Genomic DNA, 23,888 nt, shown 5'->3' with positions numbered 1-23,888 from the left:
TGTTAACCAGTTTTGGGGAGAGAGAGGTGGACTGTTTCAATCCACTTTGCTCCAGAGTGTCCCTGTTTCCAACTTTGCTCTCCCACCTTCCTGGTTTGTGTGTATACGAAGAAGTGAAGGATTTACTGTTCCTGGCAGACTATAAGTGTAATGGACACAAGGGGACATCCAAGTTTATTTGGCTGGAAATAAAACAAACCATTTCCTGACATGACGCCTGAACACTCAGAATGGAGCATAGCTGGGATAAATCAAGATCAGTCTCATTTTTATTTTTTTAGTAGTGATATCAAACTTCTAAGCCGCCCCTCACCTGAAAATCACAGGATGGCTCATATTGGCTTCAACCAGTTCCCTGAGTAATTGATATTCTAGAACTTTTGGATGTGTTTGTGGGAGGGAGGGGGTTTACTGTTTTGTTACTTCTATTTTGACTATTTATTTGTGCTTCTATCTTTTGAACCATCCTGAGATATTTTGATGAAGGGCAGTAGATAAAATTTTAAAAATAAATAGATAGAAAATTAGGTTCTGCAAGTCATGTGTTTGGTATAAGGCTAAACAAATCTGCTCAGTCAAAGGCATGTGTTGTTCTTTTATCCTGAGCTGCATGTAAATGCAGAGGCAGCTTCCTGTTTAAAGCAGCAGCACACTCTCTGCCCAGCCTACAGCCAGACGTAGAACTGCTTAACCACTTTCCAGTCAGTTCCTCTGAGAGCGAAAGGGGGAGACAAACATGACACTTTGGCTTCAATTTGTTTTTCTTTCAGCAGTTTTGGGAGGTAATTTTATTCCTGCTTTAAACAAACATGAGTAGTATATTCTAGGGCTTCATATGTAGCAGATCTTTTAAATATGACTTCTCCCCCCCTTTCTAGGTGTCCAGTCAGCAGTCCAGTTGGTAGAGTCTGGAGGAGACATTAAAAGGCCTGGAGAGACCCTCCGCCTCTCCTGTCGAGGTTCTGGATTCACCTTCAGTGACTACTGGATGAGCTGGGTGCGACAGGCTCCTGGGAAGGGACTGGAATGGGTTGCAAATATACGCTATGATAGTAGAGAAATATACTATGAGAACTCTGTGAAAGGGCGCTTCACCATCTCCCGGGACAACCCTTCAAACATGCTGTATCTACAAATGAACAACTTGAAATCGGAGGACACCGCTGTTTATTACTGTGCAAGAGACACAGTGAAAGGAAGTGAAGCTGAAGCCAGACAAAAACCTTCCTTTGCCAGCCGTCTGGACTGGTTCAGCTGCAACCACAAAGAACTAAATGAAGAAGTTTGGAGAAGGAAGATATATTGAAGATAAATTCTCTTGATTTTGTTGACAGAAATGCGGCACCATGTCTTGTGTTCAAAATGCAATGCTCAGTGAAAGCCTAGGCTGCATGCAGACATCACTTTATTCTCTTTCCCCCAGCGATTCATTTCCGACCAGGTTCCACTTCTTATGTGATCTTTTATACAATGTAAAATTCATTTCTGGCAATCTTGTTGAAGTTTAGCACTCATTCCTATATTAATTGCTTCCATGTAATGTGTGTTTGTGTGTTTGCAACTCTGTTAGCTCAGAAGATTGTGGCAGATTTGAGCTATGATTTCCCTACTGTTTTAATGGCTTACATAATGTGATGGAATTTGGGGAAGAATTCTGAAACATCATGTTAGCCAGTTTCGGTGGGGATAAAGATGGACTGTTTAAGTCCACTTTGCCCCCCAGACTGTCCCTCTTTCCAACTTGGCAGTCCCACCTTCCAGTTCTGTGTGTATATAAAACAGTGTAGGACTTACTGTTCCTGGCAGAAAATCAGTGTAATGGACACATGGGGCAAGTCATGTTAATTTGGTTGGCAATAAAGCAGACCGTTTCCTGACATGATGCCTGAACTCAGAGACTTGAGCACAGCTGGAATCAATCAGGATTACTTTCATATATATATATATATATATATATATATATATATATATATATATATATATATATATATATATATACACACACACACACACACACACACACACACACACACACACATACTGATATCAAATTTCTACACGGCACACATCCTAAAGTCACAGGATAGCGCACATTGGCAGAGTGTGGCCCCAGCCAAGTTGAGGGCTTGTAAAAATATTTATTCCTGCTGCTTTCTGGTCGTGGGAAATCAAGGACCAATGAAAGGGTGTGTGTAGCCCACAAGGCTTCTTTAAATGACAGACCCACTTCCCGCTGGTGGTAGCAGTGCTCTGAGCATATTCTCAGTTTAGATCATCTCTCTTTATCTGATTCCCACAACTAGATGCAAAGTTGATGCAATTCCCTATCCCAAAAAGCTTTCTATTTAAATAGTTCCACCCACACCAAGTCTTCAAATGCTCAGCTGGACCAAATTAGTTGTCAATCCAGAGGAAAGAGTTTCTCTCTGCAAACAATGAAGACCTCCTTTCTTTCTTTTTTCTGTTAGCAGTGCCAGTGTGAGTATCTTCCAAGTAAACATTAAAAAAATCAAATGTTACAGTTGGATAAATTACAAGGTAACCAAACTCTTGTTGTTTACTTTAGATGTCCACTGCACAGTCCAACTTCTGGAATCTGGACCAGGAATTGTGAATCCTGAAAGGTCCCTGAGACTAACCTGCACTGTCTCTGGGGATTCTGTCCAAAAAAAATTACCGGGAATGGGTCCGACAGACTCCAGGAAAAGGACTGGAATGGATGGGCCAGATAGACTGATTTAGCAGCAAATGGAGATTATACTACAACCCATTACTCCAAGGCCGAATCACCCTGACTGCCGATGAATCCCGAAATACATACAATCTGGAGCTGAGATCTGTCACAGCTGCAGACACGGCTATGTATTATTGTGCCTGCGGAAGACACTGTGAGAAACACCAAAGGAGAAACTGTACAAAAGGCAGAAGCAACCGTTACTGTGGTGAAGTGTAGAAGCATCTCTTAAAATTCTTTCTGTTTCTCACAAGGGGGCAGCAGTGATTTAAAGAGCAAGAAGTCATGGACCACAACTGAAATAAAGTCTGAAATAAAGCTTTGTGTGGTGTTTTGTGGTTACAGCTGTGAAGCTGAGTATTTTTTCCTCAGCTGCCTCAACTTCACTGGCTGCTTTAGAGTTTGATTCCCCAAGAGACATTTTCATAACTTTCTATTCAGAAGCAAGAAAACCACCTCAGTATCATTTCCCAATGTATATACTAGACAGAATTGCTATTCTATTCCATAATTTCCAGCTCTGACACAAAGAAAGTGTCGTATAAATCTGTGTTAAAACAATGCTAATTCATATCTGTAGATGCACAATCAGAAATCATAGAAATAGAATTAATAGCACTACAATGCATCTTACCATTGTGTCTCTGTGTGTATATATAACACTGAACATTTAAGCTGAATCTGCCTTCCTGCCTCATACTCTGAATCCATTTTTCCAGCCACATTCCTTCCCATAATTACAGGTCCACTATCTCTCAAGCTGCGTCTACTGTGTATATGCAAAGAACAAGTGTTGCTAAAGTGTTTCTCTTTTTATCCTGACCTGTATGTAAATGGAGGGACAGCTTCCTGCTCCACCGGGTCATAACACTCTTTGAGCCCCAGCTCCATCCAGAACCACAAGCGCTGTGTGATTGACATCCCATTCCAAGCAACTTTTCCCAAAGCAAGAAAAAGGAATGATTCCTTTACTTCAATTAGTATGTTTCCTGGCAGTCTTCAGAGGTCAATATTACTATTAATTTTCCTCCGCCATGCAAGGGCACACTTAGACATTAATCAATAAGATTAGAGGTTTATAATATCTCTTGCTTTACAGGTATTCAATCACAGTACCAACTGGAGGTGTCAGGAGGCGACACCAAAATACCTGGAGAGTCTCTCCGCCTCTCCTGTCGAGGTTCTGGATTCACCTTCAGCATCTCCTGGATGAGCTGGGTGTGACAGGCTACTGGGAAGGGACTGCAATGGGTGGCATGGATACGCTATGATACTGGAGAAATATACTACTTTGGCCCTCCAGATGTTTTGGACTATAATTCCCATCATCCCTCACCACTGGTCCTGTTAGCTAGGGATCATGGGAGTTGTAGGCCAAAACATCTGGAGGGCCGCAGTTTGAGGATGCCTGATCCAGAGTGTCCCTGTTACCAACTTTGCAGTCCCACCCTCCTGCTTTGTGTGCATGTGAAGCAAGGTAGGACTTAACCTGGCAAAGTATCAGTGTTATTGACACAAGGGGACAGCCATGTTAATTTGGTTGGAAATAAAACAAGACCATTTTATGACATTATGCCTGAACACTTAGAATTGAGCATAGGTGGGATAGGTGGGATAAATCAAGATCACTCTCATTTTTATTTTTTTATTAGTGACATCAAATTTGTACACTGCCCCTCACCTGAAAATCACAGGATGATTCACATTGGCTTCAACCAGCCTTTTAGATGTGTTTTGCAGCCTTTAGATGTTTGTGGGAAGGGAGGGTCACTGTTCTGTTACTTCTGTTTTGACAATTTATTTGTGCTTCTGTCTTGTGAACCATCCTGAGATATTTTGATGAAGGGCAGTATTTAAATTTTTATAAATAAATAAATAAATAAATAAATAAATGTTGATCTGATGGGGGATGTTGAGATGCTGTATCGGGATCCCATTAAAAAACAACAGGTATGGCGGGTGCCAAGCAGCAACTCCTTTTTTGTTTGGGCTGATAATTTTATTCTAACAAGACTTCCACCCTGGTCCCAAGTCTACACTTTCCAACATTTCTCTGATGAAAATAGGCATGTCCTAAAGAAAAGTGGGACATTCTGGGATCAAATCAGGTGCCGGGATGTCTTTGGAAAACTTGGACTGTCCCTGGAAAATAGGGTCTGCAAGTCGTGTGTTTGGTATAAGGCTAAAAAGATCTGCTCAGTCAAAGGCGTGTGTTGCTCTTTTATCCTGAGCTGCATGTAAATACAGAGGCAGCTTCCTGTTTAAAGCAGCAACACACTCTCTGCCCAGCCTACAGCCAGAGGTAGAACTGCTTAACCACTTTCCAGTCAATTCCTCTCAGAGCAAAAGAGGGAGACAAACATGACACTTTGGCTTCAATTTGTTTTTCTTTCAGCAGTTTTGGGAGGTAATTTTATTCCTGCTTTGTACAAAGATGTCTAGTATATTCTAGGGCTTCATAAGTAGCAGATGTTTTAAATATGGCTTTCCCCCCTTTCTAGGTGTCCAGTCAGCAGTCCAGCTGGTAGAGTCTGGAGGGGATGTCAAAAGGCCTGGAGAGTCCCTCCGCCTCTCCTGTCAAGCTTCTGGATTCACTTTCAGCAACTACTGGATGAGCTGGGTGCGACAGGCTCCTGGAAAGGGACTGGATTGGGTTTCAAGTATAAACAGTGGTGGTGGCTCACAATATTACGCTGACTCAGTGAAAGGGCGCTTCACCATCTCCAGAGACAACCCTTCAAACATGCTGTATCTACAAATGAATAGCTTGAAATCAGAGGACACTGCTGTTTATTACTGTGCAAGAGACACAGTGAAAGGAAGTGAATCTGAAGCCAGACAAAAACCTTCCTTTGCCAGCTGTCTGGGCTGGTCCAGCTGCAACCACAAAATTCTATATGAAGAAGTTTGGAGAAGGAATATAAATTGTATTGATTTTGTTGACGCAAAAGAGGCATGCCTATTGTTCAAAATAGAATGCTCAGAGAAATCCTAGGCTGCATGTAGACACCACTTTATTTTATTTCTCAAGCAATTCATTTCCCTACTGTGTTCCAATTTTTTATACAGTGTAAAATTCAATTCTGGTAATCTATCAGAATCTTGTTGATGTTTAGTACTCATTCCTTTATTAATTGCTTCAATGAAATGTGTGTTTGCAACTCTGTTAGCTCAGAAGAGTGTGGCAGATTTGAACTATGATTTCCCCACTCTTTTAATGGATTACATAATGTGATGAAATTTGGGGAAGCATTCTGAAATACCACTTTTCTTCTTCTTGCCACTTTCATGATTGAATCATAAGGCAACAGAACCTCGCATGCACTTAAATGGTGGTATCCCATGATATCTGATGTTGTGTCACAATGGCATGAATGAAATTTAGCATGGCATGGTTGTATATTTATCAAAAAGCTGCAGTTCCATAATGCAACTGGTGCAAAAGCAATATTAGAAACCCAGAGAAAAGCACCAACTATCTAATTTGAACTTCCTGAAGTAGAACATCAGAACAAAAAGAAAATAAATGGCTTTCTGAACACGAATAAACCAAAGGTTTTATTCTTCACTTCTCAGTTATATAAACTTTTCGCATATTGGTTTAGTTTGCTTAGGATGTATGAACAAAACAAAATCTATTAGCATATATAGTAAAAACCCAAGGTGAAGTTTTCGATAAGCCCATGATATCCATTCCATTAATACCACATTGGAAATATATATAAAAGGGCAGTTGATGCTCTATTTTTTCCTCTTTATTAGCTGTTCCCTGCTGTTCATGTCAGGCCTTAGCAGCATAATGTAGCATTTTGGGAAAAATATACAACCCAGTAGCCCAGCACTGGAGGCCAATATAGAGAAGAGCTCCACAGCCACCATGTATTTCCCTTTGGTGCTCAGGTAGGTTGGGACAAATGACAACCAAACACTGCAAAACATCAACATGCTGAAGGTGATGAACTTGGCTTCATTGAAAGTGTCTGGCAGTTTCCTTGCTAGAAAAGCCACCGTGAAACTAATGATAGACAACAGTCCCAGGTAGCCCAGGACAAGATAAAACATGGTGACAGAACCTTCATTGCATTTTGCTACTATGATTTTGGTGAATGATACCATGTCAAAGTCTGGGAATGGGGGAGACATAGCGACCCACACAACACAGATACCTGCTTGAATAAGAGAGCAGGAGAAGACAATGGAGTTGGTCAGTCTTTTACCCACCCACTTCCTCATGTTGGAACCTGGTTTGGTAGCCATGAAAGCGAGAACCACAGTGACAGTTTTGGCCAACACACAGGAAACAGCAACTGAGAAGATGGTGCCGAAAGCAGATTGACGGAGAAAGCAGGTCACCTTACTTGGTTGTCCGAGAAACAACAATGAGCAGAGAAAGCAGAGCAACAGAGAGGTGATCAGGGTATAGGTGACATCCTGGTTGTTGGCTTTGACTATGGGAGTATCTTTGTGTTTAATAAAAATCGCAAGCACTAAAGCTGTGATCGATGCTAAAAAAGCAGCAACCACAGCAAAACTGATCCCCAAAGGTTCTTCTAAAGAGAGAAAATTTATAATCTTGGGGACGCATCTTTCTTGATCTTTGTTCGGATACTCATTTTCTGGGCATCTGAAACAGTCATCCATGTCTGAAGGGAGAAAAAAATGTTGGTCACATAACCATGCTTATTCTATTGTTGACTGATGTTTTCCTTTTGTCCCAGGGATCTTTGACCTGGCATTCTCTGACCATTAGTTTCCCAGTGTGAGAGCTGGTCTTGAAGAAAGGCATTTTAGTATTATCTAACTATTCTTCTGCTTATCCTTGTTCACCATCTGCATCTATGTTAATTAACATTTCCACGTAACAGAGGAAAATATCACTAAAATATCAAACATAAATACTACACACACATGCACCAATTTTGCTTATAAAATGTTAGGGAAAAATAATAATTTGAGACTGATGTGATGTGCCAAACTGATTTTAAGATTCATCCATCTCTTTTAAAGGGATTGGAAAGCTTTTTTTTTTTTTTTAAGACAACGCATATTCGTACTGTATAAAGGAAAATACAGGGAAATACAATTTTGAGTCATTTATTATCCTTGGTACAGCCAAGTTCCCAGTTCTTCAGCAAAGGGATGGTTCACACATGCATTTACCATAGCTTTTATAAAAATAAAAATAAAATAAAAAAAAATCATCACTTGATGACTCTGGACTGTGTAAACAAACCTAGACCTATGGAAATCCCAAGATTCCATTAATGTTTTACCTGTAAGATATATTGCATGAAATTTTATCTCCATTTATACTGGTCATATTTGCAGCAATACATCACCCACCCTTTTGGTGTGAAATCTTCCCTTCTGCGCACTGAGTACAGTCATAGCAACAAAATTTCTCCCCCTCATTCTTTTTCTTCTGATAGCCAGGGGGGCAGGAGTCACTGCATACAGAAAGGGGAGGTACCTATCAATAAACAAGTCAATCGGATAAATTCAGAATGCTTTTGTTCAATAACTGCTATACAAAGAAACAATTGATCAGTCAGCATAGAAGAATGCAAAACATGGCAGATGGCATGAGTTAGCTAGTTCTTTCCTAATCATGACAAATGCCATTTTTGCAGAATTGTATTGGTCGAAGGCAACCTAACAATTAAAGCAATGACATTAACTGCTCCACAGGTACTTAACTCAATCGGAACTGTTTTGACCAGCTTGTTGGTGACCATAAACAACTTTCTTCAGACTCTCCCACAGGCCAACAAAATTTTATTATTCATGAATGCTTCACTTCTGTACAAAATAGTTGTGAGCAACAAATATATTTTTCACTTAATAAGAGTCATGCAAGGTCAGGTCAAAGTCCCATCTAGACCAGCATCATGTTTGCATGGTAGCCACTTGGATGCCCATGGGAAGCCCACAAGCAAGAACTGGATCCAACAACACTCTCCTCATTTTTTATTCACAGTGGCATAGATCCGGAGGCACACTGCTTCTAACACTGTTAGTAGAACATAGCCAACATCTTCAGCAGCTTGAAAGTCACATCCTCCATGAATATGTCTAAACACACTTCAAACTATCCAAATGGGTAGCCATCACTACAGGTGGAAGGAGTTAATTAGCTAACCTGTAAATATTTACCTGAATGTATTGTTAGTCCAGAAGTATAAAAGAACTTTTTAAGCTTTTCTGTATGAAACATCTCTGTAAAAGCTGTGAACTTTGATCTGCAAGCTTTGCCTTATTAAGTGTCTGGAGATAACACAGAGAGTAACTGTCCTTGTACAGAGAGGAACTGTTGCCTAGGTCAGAGATAGGGTGGCCTTGCTGGAGTGCGCATGAACCAACTCAGGGCTAAATGTCCTTTTGCCTTATATGTCCTTTCCCCTTATATGTACAACAGGAAATGTACAACAGGAAATGTTCCTTATATGGACAAGAGGAAGAGCCAGGGAACTGTCTATAAGAACTGTCTGAAAATTGACTAGTTTTGTACTTGCTTGGCTATCTAAACACCGAAGTACCTCTGCATGCAGGAAATAAATCTTTCTCTCTCTGAAGCCAGCAGCCTCAGGTGTCTTTATGCTCCCATGTTTTCTCACCGGGCGCAACCATGGGAACCTGTAGGGGCAAATAAGGCTCCACAGGCATTAAAAATGCACACAATATTCTTAGTGTGGTCACACCATAAATTTGCAAAATAGTATCATGATCTTGGCAGTTTCACATTTTATTGATACAGACTGATCTTGTTAGAGCTATTCAGAATCCATTTTCAGTGTTTAACTGTTAAAGCCCTACTTTTTTCTCTCCAGGTTGCTTAGATAATCATTCTTTGCAGGCCCTTTCCCATGACCCTGTCCCAGCTAATGAAATGAAGCAGAGGAGAGGGCCTACTTGCTGGTGGCACCCCACTTATTGATTCTCCTCTCCAAAGAGTTTTGCTTTGCCCAAACACTATTAACAGGTAAACACCTTCTTGAATACCTTATTGTTTTCTCCCTTTTGGTGCTTCAGCATTTCCCAGCAAGTTTCCTTTGGACAGTTTCATGTTGTCCTTAAATTGTTTTATGTGTTCATACAGATTTTAGATTGAGTTTTGCTGTTGTGATTTAATGTGTGGAATTATCGGTTGCATTCTGTATGTTAACATTTTTGTGAACCAGCACTGGAGCTGTTTAGTACACAAATGTGATATTGGGATAGGTGATAATGGGAATGTAAGAGTCATTGTAAAGGTAAAGGTAAAGGGACCCCTGACCAATAGGTCCAGTCGTGTCTGAATCTGGGGTTGCGGTGCTCATCTCGCATTACTGGGCAAGAGAGCTGGTGTACAGCTTCCGGGTCATGTGGCCAGCATGACTAAGCCGCTTCTGGCAAACCAGAGCAGTGCACAGAAACGCTGTTTACCTTCCTGCTGGAGTGGAACCTATTTATCTTCTTGCACTTTGATGTGCTTTCGGACTGCTAGGTGGGCAGGAGCAGGGACCAAGCAACAGGAGCTCACCCTGTCGCAGGGATTTGAACCGCTGACCTTCTGATCAGCAAGCCCTAGGCTCTGTGGTTTAACCCACAGCACCACCTGTGTAGGCTTCACCAAAGGAAGCATACAGCCCCAATATCATCCATTCTGCTGCATGGAACACACACACACACACACACACACACACACACACACACCAATATGCCCAAGAATACACAACCTGGTTAAAATTTCTGCTCCACACAATTGATGATTCATTGACAGTGAATTCTTTCCCCTCAAAGGCATTGGGATTCACCTGTCCAACTTTTACTCGAAGAAAAGAGGTGTTTGGAAATATGACCATATTTGTTAAATCGAATCCTGCAAGCAATTCCCCTTTATTATTAAAAGTCACTATTTCCCCAGCAGCATTGTTAAATGAAGTGCCTTGAAGAAATTGGTGGAGCTAATTGACAGAGGAAAAGGAGGCATTAGTTTAATATAACTGATGTGCTGATAAAGGTATGCCCACATCAAATAAATAACGAGACCTTGAAGCTTAGTATGAGTGCGCCACCAAGACCCTGCATAGATCATGTCCCCATCTCTTCTCGTCTCCTGTCCTTTCAGGAGAAGGTTTGGTGAAGCCATCCTCTGATGTCCAAGATGTCTTAGCATGTTCACCAAATGTTGTTTTCCTTCTTCTTCCCCTTCCACTCACATTCTATCTGCATGGGATGAAGCTACGTAGAGGTAATGGCCTTCAAATAAGACTTTGCTCCAAGTTAGTACACCATAGGTGAAAAACAGCTATATATCCATCCTCACCCAATGAAGCAAAGCATTCCCAGATGGCTGACATAACAGGTGATCAGGTCTTCCCACACTATTGGGTGGCTTGGTGGTTGGGGAGATGTGCAAAGCAGCCCCCCCCCAAATTACTCACTGACAGAGCGGGTGAGGCAAGTAACACTATTGCAGCGGTGAAAGAGTAGAAATTTGCAGCTCACTTTTCCCATGCTCCACGTATAGGTAGAAATGTGAACCCCTGTGACTTTCTCAATCATTAATGTGTGCATAATTTCTACAGGTATCCAAGGAGGACATATTTTGATGCTTTTTTCTCTATGTATGAATGCATTCCTGGTAATGAAGCCATTCTGTGGTGACAACATTACCTGCCAAGGCTGGAGATCTTGAAATTCAGAACGTTTCCTCCCCACCATCACTCTGTATTTCAATGTAGATGAGTTCATGGAATGCAAAGCATGTGCCACAGCATAGACAGCATTGTAGACACTGTAACTGTGACCTGTCATGTCCATTTCAAAAACAGGTCCAGGAAGACTCTCCAGCCTCTCCTGTCCAATACATGGTCTATCAACCTCCAGTGCTATGCTGGGATTGGAAAATGTACAGCCAAATGCTTGTTCCCAGAACCCTTGGAGAAAACCATCTCCTTGTGCCCAATAAGGTTTTAGGTTATGAAGATAAGCTTGGAATCCTAGATGTCCACTTGCATGTATAGCAAAAGAAATAGCCCCCTGGAATATTTGAAAATTCTGACGTGTTATAAAGCCTGTTACTGAAAAATCAATCTGGGCTGTTGTAATCCACACCTTCCCAACAGATATATTTCCTCTATATTCCAGATCTGCTATTGGCACTAAAGTGCTCAGCCACAGAAGGGTCATGCTTTCACCATAGATAATAATTGCTGTGGCTTTTCTATCCATGAAAGAATGATAAATGTTTGATGCCATATCGCTCAGAATATCAAGGGAAATTAATCGTCCTTGTATCTGGAGCCTTTCTGTGAAAGCTGAACATATCCCATGCTGAGAAAGCAGTGGCTCCAGGTTCTGCAGGAAATGGTCTCCGCTGTCACCAGCAGCAGCTAGAAGCCCAACCCAGGTCCACCCAAAATGCTGAAGCAACTGGATAATCCCACTGTACTGATGGGCTTCGCTTGGGACCATGCGGTAAAAGGAAGGGAAATTTCTTGCGCTACTTTCCTCTGGGGCAAATGAGCCGAATGTGAGCTGAAAGAAAATGTACAGATAGTTTAGAGATGGGTTGCAATTTGTGGTGGGCAAAACCCTCTCACTTACCTTTCAAAAATCTTTGCACAGAAATGAAAGTGGTGCCAGAGCTGTCCTAGGTGCTTATAGAAGCTTTTATAGCTCAGGGATTTAATTACATGCAAAAGAAGGGGTCCTACTCTTGGAAAAGTTGGGGCCTTGCTTTTTCAATATCCAATAAGGCTTTGTTTTTCTGCAAGTCGCTTTCAGCCTCTTCCTGAACCACAAAGGCAGTAACAGGACGACCAAGAGGAGAGCATGTCTTCTCCATGAACAGATATTACCTGTGGAATCTTGTAGAGAGTTAAGATGTCTGCCATGTGGAAAGAGATATCAGAGCTCATTCCCCCAATGACAGCTATGAGTTTTTTCTGAGTGCCACATTTGTAGTTGGGGATAAATCTATGTGAATTGAAGAGCTGGTCCATAGTGGTCCGGTAGGTCATCCTTGCATCATAGTAGCTGTCACAGATGTGGAACCCAAGTGTGACGTTGGGCAAGATTTTTGGGTTCTTGTTGACCTCATTGACAGCAAATGCCAAGGCCAAGGCATGCTGGTAAGACTTTGTCACTACACTGCAATGAGAGTTACATTTTATTACAGTGGGGAATTCTAAAGCAAAAGGATGTGTTTTGTCACAATACATTTCTGTTCAGGCTTTCTGTAAAGCGATCTAATTCAGCTATGCAAGACCATCAAGTTCCGGCCGCCATTTTGAGGGGGGAATATAACAGAACAAACTCAACAATGCTTGAGAACTATAGAAAAAGAGGGTTGGTTATGGGGAAGATGGAAGAAATGTGCGTGGGTGGGGGAGGAGATAAAATAAATGAAAATGATGGATCACATTGACATGGATAATGAATGACAATTTGTCCTCCAACACCACAATGCCCCATTTGGGACTGAAGGACAAGATTTATGAAATGTAAATAACTGAATAGATATGCGCTGGTGTTGACATATTGCTTATAGGTGTCTTCTCAGGATTCTATTTCTTACAATTTCTAAGCTGCCTTACCTGATTTGGGATGGAAGGAAGGTATCTTACCTTGGAAGATCAAAGCCCAAATCATTAGAAGGATGGTGTTCGAAGGACACTTCAGGAAAAAAGAAGATGATCTGAGAAGAAATGCCGCCGATGAGGAGGTCCCCAGGCTCATACCATTCATGGGGAACAGGAAGAGGGTCATTTTGGGGGCATTTCAGGGTATCTACTATGTGGGGCAGCAGAAGCAGAAATGCCACTAACACCACCATCCGAGAGCAATTTTCTCTAGATGCAGATGTTGGGTGTGACAGGCTCCTAGGAAGGGACTGGAATGGGTGGCATGGATACGCCATGATAGTGGAGAAATATACTCTGTGACAGGATGCTTCACCATCTCTAGGGACAATCAAACAATGCACATCAGGATATAGCTGACTCTGGTGAAGAGAAGAATATCACCTTTAAACTTAATATCTATACAGTTGTAAAAACAACAACAGATGATACATGTTATAACAGGACTGTGCAATAAAACTGATGGAATGATGATTTCCTCTTGCCCTCAACCCCACTTCTCAGTGACAAAACTGGAGGGATTTATTTATCTACTTCTAGGTTGTTTTTCCTACTCCCTTCTGGAAAGTTGGTGGAGATTTGCCAAGGAAAATGAACGACAGTGAGCCAGATAATTACAGAGGAGGTAATTACCCCTGACAAGGATTTTGCTTTCTAAGGGATGACATGTTTTTTGCTCCTCTTTTAGTGAAACAGTAACTGGGATGGAGGTTCAGGTGAGCACAGCAAAAAAAAAACCAAAAACAAAAACAAAAAACCAGTAGCCCAACCAAAAGGAGAAGACAGAAAGAAGGATGGAATATTTGGCCTAGAACTGGCAATGGTACAATTCTGAACCCCTTTCTAAGACAGGAAATGTCAAGTGTCTCTTCCCTTGGTTCCTCTCAATGTCTTGACTGATTTTGGTGTTATTTGCTTGTGGATATTGCACATATGCCTGTTGTCTTTGTCCATGGAGTTTTCTTGGCAGGGATACTGGAGTGGCTTGCCAGTTCCTTCTCCAGGTGGATCACATTTAGTCTAAACTCTCCACTATGACCTGTCCATCTTGGGTGGCCCTGCATGGCATAGCTCATAGCATCCCTGAGTTATTCAAGCCCCTTCGCCATGACAAGTCAGTGATCCAAGATGTTGGGAAAGATGGAGGGCACAAGGAGAAGGGGATGACAGAGGATGAGATGGTTGGACAGTGTTCTCGAAGCGACTAGCTTGGCCAAACTGCGGGAGGCAGTGGAGGATAGGGGTGCCTGGCGTGCTCTAGTCCATGGGGTCACGAAGAGTCGGACATGACTGAACGACTGAACAACAACAAAATTATACATATGAGAGTCTCTCTTTTTTTCTTCATATATGTAATCTGGTCTCCTACCTACAATACTGACATGGCCTTTCCACCCAGAAATGTTTTAATTATATACCTCTGTGAAGCATTTTCAGAACTGCATTTTACACACACACACACACACACACACACACACACACACACACACACCAGACGATGCACCCTGAAATTTTCCTACAGGACAGAATCGAGGAAACATAGAAAGCTGTCTTATTCTGAGTGCTCCAACTAGTAGTTTACACTGTCTGGGAATAGTTTTCCAGGGTGCCAAACAATCACACTTTCCTGCATTTTTCACTTCCATGAAAGAATGATTGACTCACTCACCTTGAAAGGACCACTCATCCTGGTGGTCTTTGGATAGATTAGATTTTTTGGTCCTCTTTGGGTGGGTGGGTGGATTCCTTGTTCTTTCTTAATCTCCCCCCCCCCCCAAAAAAAATGGGGGGGGGGAGTGGTGGCATGTAGTTTATCATTTGTTAAACAATTGTTTTATACTTTTCTTATGTCTACCATCTTCATTTGCATGGACAGGTGGAGTCCCCCCAACCACAGGCGACAGAATAATGACTAAAGACAACATGCTATGGGATTAAAATTGGCCTCAACTTTATTAAGTTTCAGATGTAGGGAGACCTTGGCTCAGACATTGGGCGTTTTCGTACCCAGTCCCCGGCTGGGGATCTGGGAGACATCAGGGTTATCCAGAATGTTTGGGGATTGGGCTGGGTCTGGTGAACATATGTTCAGGCAGAGAGCCTGCCCCCCATTTTGCCCCCATCGCAGGGGAGAGCAATGACAACCTCTTGGCGTATGGCCAATGCCTCACCTCAAGACCCCTTTAACGGGGAACCCTGGGATCACTGCCGCAAGGAGGGCGTGGGTCACCGCTTCTTGCCCCCCCCCCCCATTTAGGAAGATAGACTAAAGGATTCCACCCAAGGTCTGAAACTGCCAAAGTTGTGACATTTTGCTACGGGAAAGGCAAAACCTGCCAATGCAGGGAAATTCCTTTCTGGCCCTTCAACAGCACCCATGATGTAGCAGCGCCTGCATACCTGTGGAAAAGGGGTTAACCTGCAAAAGAAGACTTAACTGAGGGAGGGTAGGGTGGGAGAAGCTCTGGAGCCAACTGATGCTTTTCCGGTAAGATTGTGTGGGCAAGACGGTCCCTCCCCCTACCTGGCTGATCCCCTGGCAATGCCTCCCCAGGCAGGATTGGGCGATTGGCTGAGGTAGGTGGAGACCTCCAGGTATCCAGCATTGGGAGGGCGAAGCCAGCCCAAACTACCGGGAGCTACACTGGGATCTGGGGGGCTGTGCGCGACCACACAAAAGGCACCCCCCATTTGATGTGTGGAGAGGTCATTGTCACTTTTTATTCTGAAAATTCAATTTTTACATCACTCTCATTTTACTCAACATCACAATACAGGTTTGTCCCCAGTCTCCTTCACCAGTCCCTATCTGCTTGCCCCCAATTTTTTACCTGGCAGGCAGGCTGGCAGCCTGCCTGTGCGTGGACTATCAGATATGCCACAGTGAGAGTGCTATCTCCTCTGGTGAAATATTTGTGGTACTTGGAGACAGTTCTACCCTTTTCGCCAGTTCATGTGCCAGGGCTGAGCAGAGTTACTTAAGTCCCCTGTGTCCAGTCACATCCCTGCCATGTCACTTTTGGGGGGACTTACACTGGTCGCAGCTCAGCCATCTTCTGCTGAGAGGAGATGATCAAATTAAATCAGAATATCTTCATCTGAACTGGAGTTGAGGACTTAACATCTCTGAAGATCCACCATGTCCTAACTTGCTAACCCTAGTAGCCTTTGTCACAGGATTACCCCCTAAGTAGCTATTTTAACTGAAGACAAAGATTAATAGAATTTGTACTCACTTCAACACAAATATAACTCTCTGGAGGATTGTGGATCCTTTCCTTTGAATTTTTGTGTTCAGGCAATCTCCTTTAGAAGGCATCCCAAGGGCCCTAGGAATAATCAGACCTTCCTCTCCAAAGGAAAATTGACTCTCCATCCTCAGAGAAGCTGATGCCAAGTCAGAGTCCCCTTCTCCTCCATCATGGGGTATGGAGAAGAGGGATCCTACACCTTCCCAGTCCCCTAACACCTCCCAAACAACAACAACAGCTAGTGATTGGGAACTGGTGGAGCTCAACTCATTTCCTGTTGCTTCCAATAAGACAGAAATGTGATTAAAAAAATAAAAAATAAAGTTCAACCGCAACACTATATGGGTCTTTTGAAGGGACAGTTGAGCTCTCCATACCCCAGTCTTATGAGTGCAGCTTAGAATAGACAGATACATATATTCTTCTTTTTATAATTTAAAAACCACTGTCTACTGTCCATTTTTTAAAAGGTTATAAATTACTGATCAATGATAATTATTCCATATTAATAATTTCCCTTCTTATGCTCACTGATTTATGCAAAGTCACAAGAACTTGGACTTCTTACTTCAGCCCTTAAAGCATCACACCTGTCACTTCACACAAAATGCCTGGAATGGCACATTAAGTCTCTTTAAGAGCCAGACCATCACGCCACTGTGTCATCTTCATTGCATGGCCAGGCGAAGTCCCCCCGTACCCCGGGGCAGCCCCTGAGGGAAATAATGACTCATGACAATGTTCTATGGGATTAAATTGGCCACAACTTTATTAATATTTCAGATGTAGGAAGACCTTGGCTCAGGCATTGGGCGTTTATCCTTCCCAGCCCCCCAGCTGGGGTTCTGGGTACCTTCAGGGTTATCCAGCATGATTGGGAAGTGGGCTAGTCTGGAGAACATATGTTCAAGCAGATAGCCCACCCCCCTATGTTCACTGCCACTGGAAGGGGAGGGCAGTGACGACCCTCGGCGTTTGGTCAATACCTCCCCCTGAGACCCCTTTAACGGGAACCCTGTTATCGCCACTGCAATGGGGGCGGGTGTCACCGCCTCACGCCCCCCAATCCTGTAAATGACTAAAGGATTCCGCCCAAGGCCTGCAACCGCCAAAGTTGTGACGAATTGCTACGGGAAAGGCGAAACCTGCCAATGCAGGGAAATTCCTTTCCAGCCCTTCAACAGCGACCTTGTCATAGCAGCGCCTGCGTGGCTGTGTGGCTGCAGAAAAGGTGGTTAAACCTGCAAAGTAAGCGTCAATTGAGGGAGTGGAGGGTGGGGAAGCTCTGAATCCAACGGCTGCTTCCCAGGTATGGCTCAAGTTCTATTGTGTGTACTGCATAATCCCTCCCTCTACCTGGCCAATCCCCCTGGCAACACCTCCCAGCCGGGATTGGGCGGCTGCTAGAGTAGGTGGAGTCCACAGGTATCCCAAACTGGGAAGGCGAAGCCAAACCAACTGCCAGGAGCTGCCACCGTGATTTAACGGGTCTTCCCGCAACCTCGCAACATGCGCACCCCATTTGATGTGGGGAACGCTCATTACCAATGCTCACTGCACTAGTGGCTTCATTCTCACGTATTTATGGTTTTACATATTGTTCTTTCCTTCAACCAATGTGCTTTTCATGTCATAATTAGGGCCTCTTGCCTTTTCTATCTCATCTTCCCGGTTCCCATTCCAGGTGCCCTCACACAGGTTGTACTGACCAAGTAAGATCTAGTATTGAAGAAGCCTCAAGGATCCCATAAACTGGCCTGTGCTGTCACTGGATTTGATATTAACCACTATTATATGGACTGCATCCAGCAAAATCCTGGAAAAGGCTTGGAAAGGCCTCTTCACTACTATAGTGTTGGGAGCAAATACTACTACTCTACAATCCAAGGGGCTAAACTGAGACGGGAGGATCTATAGCTGGTGTAAAGGTAAAGTAGCTGGTGTAAAGGTAAAGGTACCCCTGGCCATTAGTTCCCATCGCTCATCTCGCTTTACTGGCCGAGGGAGCCAGCATAAAGCTTCCAGGTCATGTGGCCAGCATGACTAAGCCACTTCTGGCGAACCAGAGCAGCGCATGGAAACGCCATTTACTTTCCCGTTGGAGCGGTACCTATTTATCTGCTTGCACTTTGACGTGCTTTCGAACGGCTAGGTTGGCATGGAACTAGTCTCAATCTTTATTCCATTTGAACCAATCTGATACATATATTGTTGTTTTTTTTCATTATTTAACAAAATCTACAGTTCTTTTTTTTAAAAAAATCATTTTTGTAAATTACCTATGTTACCCATTGAGTTTCATACCTTTGTTGATAAGCATTCTATGTAATCCGTGGCATAGATGCTTTAAATGCACACTTGATAAATGCACACGAGATATGGTTCCATATTATATTGGCACATCCCCTCTTATATTCACTGATTTATGCAAAGCTGCAAAAAGGAGTGTCCCCCTTAAGCCTTCAAAGCCTCACATCTAACCCAGACTTCCTGCAACGGCACATTAAGTCTCTTTCTGATCCAGACTATCCCACCATTATGCTGTCTTTACTGCCAGTGCTCATTGCCCTGTCTGCTTCTTTCCCATGTATGTTGAGGATTTTTCATTCCTTAATTCATTCATTGTGAGTTTCATGTACTGTGGGCTGTTGCTTTTCCTATTTCACCTTTTTTCCTGCCTTCCTATTCCAGGCACCCTCACACAAATTGTTCTGACCCAGTCGGATCCAGTTCTGAAGAAACCTGGAGAGTCTCACAAACTCACCTGTGCAGTCACTGGGTTTGATGTTAACAGCTATGTTATGGGCTGGGTACGACAAAAACCAGGAAAAGGATTGGAATGGCTTGTTCGCTACTATAAATCTTGGAGCAGTCAATATTATTCCCCTACAGTCCAAGGCCGATTCACAGCCTCAACAGACAGCTCCAACTTCTATCTGCAAATGAACAACCTGAAAACAGAAGACACAGCCATCTATTACTGTGCGAGAGACACAGTGAATGAGATCCCACTAGACCAGTGTTTTTCAACCTTTTTTGGGCAAAGGCACACTTGTTTCATGAAAAAAATCACGAGGCACACCACCATTAGAAAATGTTAAAAAATTTAACTCTGTGCCTATATTGACTATATATAAAGTAATTTTTCAATTTTTCCCACGGCACACCAGGCAACATCTCGCGGCACACTAGTGTGCCACGGAACAGTGGTTGAAAAACACTGCACTAGACCTCAGACAAAAACCCTTCACTGCATTTCATTTTGTGACAAATAACCAGAGGGGGCAGCAAAGGGCAACAAACCAGAAATGATCAATGGTCGAACGATTTCATTTACTGGCCACACTCCTGTCTGCAATGAGTTGCTCTAATATTGTTTGATGCAAAAGAACAGCTGTGAGACAGTGCCCTCCCCTCATTTCCCCATCTGTGCCTTTCTTTGAGAGAGCGTGCCATCTTCCTTTTAAGACAAAAGACATTTTCTTTTAACAGTGTCTAGGAAGGCAGTTTTTCTACTGCAGTTTTTCTAATGATATTTTGCGCTGTTGGAAACTGAACCCACTCATTAGGCTGCAATTGTGGATGTTCTGTTAAGGCCATCACATGAAGATTTGTGGGCCTTGGTAATTTGATTGAGGGGAGGTAGGACATAACCTTAACCCTAAAGATACCAATCAATGAGGATGTCCATTCTGCACAACGTTGAAATGGTCCTTTAGTGTGGCGGCTCCTGCCCATTGCAACTCCTCACCATTACACATCAGACAGGCACTTCCTTCTATTGTCTTGGCAGCAACTGCTAAAGACATTCCTCCCTCATCAAACATTCCAAATGGAGATATTTATCCCAACTGGAAACATTATAGGACATGAATTGATTGCTTTGTGTATATAAGTGCTTTCTCAACTAGCAGTCCTGGAGCGGAACACACTTTGATGAATGGGATCAGAATGCAGTGCCTCACCCAAATCCACTCAGTTGGAGAAATGCCATCCTATCTGAGATGCCTGGATGCAGCATGAATCCAGGTGTTTTAACAGAGCCTGGAGGATATATAGCTGGCAAAAGGACCCCCAAATATCTGTTCTAGGGGACATGGCTTTATTCCATTTGAACCAGACTGATACGTATATTATTTTCCATTATTTAACAAAAATCGACTGTTCTTTCCATAAAAATCATTTTTTATATTACCTACATTACCCAATGACTTTGATACCTTTGTTGATAAGCTTTCTATGTAATCCGTGGCATAGATGCTTTAAATGCACACATGAAGAAAAGACCAGAGATATGGTTCCATATTATATTGCTTCCTCCCTTCTTATATTTGCTGATTTATGCAAAGCTGCGAAAAGGAGTTTCCTTCTTAAGCCTTCAACGTCTCACATCTCACCCAGACTTCCTGCAACGGCAAGTCTCTTTCTGATCCAGACTATCCCACCATTATGCTGTCCTTTCTGCCAGTGCTCATTACATTGGCTGCTTCTTTCCCATGTATGTTGAGGTGTTTTTCCCTCCCTTAATTCATTCATTGTGAGTTTCATGTGACAACTGTGGGCTGTTGTTATTCCTGTTTCACCTTTTTCCCCCTGCCTTCCTATTCCAGGCACCCTCACACAAATTATTCTGAGCCAGTCGGATCCAGTACTGAAGAAACCTGGAGAATCTCACAAACTCACCTGTGCTGTCACTGGGTTTGATGTTAACAGCTACTATATGGGCTGGGTACGACAAAAACCAGGAAAAGGATTGGCATGGCTTGTTCACTACTACAGAGCTGGGAGCACTGATTATTATTCCCCTACAATCCAAGGGCGATTCATAGCATCTAAGGACAGTTCAAACTTCTATCTGCAAATGAACAACCTGAAAGCAGAAGACACAGCGGTCTATTACTGTGCGAGAGACACAGTGAATGAGATCCCACTAGACCTCAGACAAAAACCCTTCACTGCATTTCATTTTGTGACAAATAACCAGAGGGGGCAGCAAAGGGCAACATACCAGAAATTATCAATTGTCCACTGATTTAATTTATTGGCCGCGTTCCAGTCTGCAATGAGTTGCTCTAATATTGTCTGATGCAAAAGAACAGCTGTGAGACAGTGCCCTCCCCTCATTTTCTCCAAGTTCTTTCTCTGAGAGAGCATGCCAATGAGGATGTCCATTCTGCACAATGTTGAAATGGTTCTTTATTGTGGAGGCTCCTGCCCTCTGCAGCTCCTCATCATTATATGTCAGCCAAAAACATTCTCCATCGCCTTTTCAGCAATTGCTAAAGACATTCCTTCTTCATCAAATATTTTAAATTGAGGCATTTATCCCAACTGGTAACAATATTGGGCATGAACAGATTGGAAGTGTATATAAGTGCTTTCTTAGCCAGTAGTCCTCAAGCATAAGGGGTCACAATAGAATGCATCACCCAAATCCACTCAGCTGGAGAAATGTCATCCTATTGGAGCTGCCCGGGTGCAGCAGGAATTCAAATGGCTGAACAGAGCCTGGAGCATCTAAGGCTGGCATAAAGGTAATGGTAAAGGGACTCCTTACCATTAGGTCCAGTAGCGTATGACTCTGGGATTGTGGCGCTCACTTTGCTTTACGGGCTGAGGGAGCCAGCGTACAGCTTCTGGGTCATGTGGCCAGCATAACTAAGCTGCCTTTGGCGAACCAGATCAGTGCACGGAAACACCGTTTACCTTCCCGCTGGAGCAGTACCTATTTAGCTACTTGCACTTTGACGTTCTTTCAAACTGCTAGGTGGGCAGGAGCTGGTACCGAGCAATGGGAGCTGACCTCATCGTGGGGATTCGAACCGCCAACCTTCTGATCGGCAAGCCCTAGACTCTGTGGTTTAACACAAATTGCCACCCACGTTCCAAGGCTGGCATAAGGACCCACAAATGGTTGTTTTAGGAGAAATTTGGCAGGGACATTACTGGAAGGAGGGACCTAGTCTCCATTTTTATTCCATTTGAACCAGACTGATACTCATATTCTTCTTTTTCTAACCATGTCTACTGTCCTTTTTTTAAAAAAAAAAATCATTTAGTAGATTACCTATGTTATCCTTCTAGTTTGAAATGTATATTAGTGTGCATTCTTTATAACGTGTGGCATAGATGTTTTAAGTGTACATTTGAAGAAAAGGCCAGAGATATGATTCCATATTAATATACTCCCGTCTTATATTCACTGATTTATGCAAAACTGCGAAAAGGAGTGTCCCCCTTAAGCCTTCAAAGCCTCACATCTCACCCAGACTTCCTGCAACGGCACATTAAGTCTCTTTCTGATCCTGACTATCCCACCATTATGCTGTCTTTACTGCCAGTGCTCATTGCATTGGCTGCTTCTTTCCCATGTATGTTGAGGTCTTTTTCCTTCCTTAATTTATTCATTGTGAGTTTCATGTCATAACTGTGGGCTGTAGCTTTTCCTATTTCAGCTCTTTTCCCTGTCTTCCTATTCCAGGCACCCTCACACAAATTGTTCTGACCCAGTCGGATCCAGCATTGAAGAAACCTGGAGAATCTCACAAACTCACCTGTGCTGTCACTGGGTTTGATGTTAACAGCTATGCTATGGGCTGGATCCGACAAAAACCTGGAAAAGGGTTGGAATGGCTTGTTCGCTACTATAAATCTTGGACCAGTCAAGATTATTCCCCTACAATCCAAGGGCGATTCACAGCCTCAACAGACAGCTCCAACTTCTATCTGCAAATGAACAACCTGAAAGCAGAAGACACAGCCATCTATTACTGTGCGAGACACACAGTGAGTGAGATCCCACTAGACCTCAGACAAAAACCCTTCACTGCATTTCATTTTGTGACAAATAACCTGAGGGGGCAGCAAAGGGCAACAAACCAGAAAGCCGCACACCAGAAATTATCAATGTTCCACCAATTCATTTATTGGCCACACTCCAGTCAGAAATGAGTTGCTCTAACATTTTCTGATGCAAAAGGACAGCTCTGAGTCAGTGCCCTCCCCTCATTTCCCCCATCTGTGCCTTTCTCTGAGAGAGCTTGTCAGCTTCCTTCCAAGACAAAAGACATTTTCCTTTAACAATGTCCAGCAAGGCAGTTTTTCTAGTGCAGTTTTTCTCAAGATATTTTGTGCTGCTGGAAACTGAACCCACTCATTAGGCTGCTGTTGTGGATGTTCTGCTAAGGCCTTCTGATGAAGATTTGCAGGCCTAGGTAGATTGATTGAGGGGAGGTAGGACATAACCTTAACCCTACAGATACCAACCAATGAGGAAGT

General features: G+C 43.0%; 1 protein-coding gene and 1 gene segment (V, D, J or C); one reads left to right on the top strand and one right to left on the bottom strand.

The window, feature by feature from the left end:
* The first annotated feature begins 736 nt into the window (after positions 1–736).
* Positions 737–1,306, top strand: LOC117058975. The segment is given in 2 exon segments: positions 737–782; positions 879–1,306. Coding segments are annotated over 2 exon segments (474 nt in total).
* Positions 1,307–6,475: 5,169 nt separating this feature from the next.
* Positions 6,476–12,190, bottom strand: LOC117058022 (vomeronasal type-2 receptor 26-like). Its single transcript, XM_033168892.1, has 4 exons — positions 11,390–12,190; positions 10,450–10,677; positions 8,078–8,204; positions 6,476–7,377 (listed from the first exon to the last, which is right to left on the bottom strand). The coding sequence occupies exons 1-4, from the start codon at positions 12,188–12,190 to the stop codon at positions 6,476–6,478; spliced, it is 2,058 nt and encodes a 685-aa protein (XP_033024783.1).
* Between the last annotated feature and the right edge of the window lie 11,698 nt (positions 12,191–23,888).

The sequence above is a fragment of the Lacerta agilis genome, chromosome 14 (assembly GCF_009819535.1).
Source record: "Lacerta agilis isolate rLacAgi1 chromosome 14, rLacAgi1.pri, whole genome shotgun sequence".
NCBI classification, from domain to species: domain Eukaryota; kingdom Metazoa; phylum Chordata; class Lepidosauria; order Squamata; family Lacertidae; genus Lacerta; species Lacerta agilis.
Note: the sequence above shows the minus strand (reverse complement) of the source record. Positions and strands in the feature narration are given on the sequence as shown.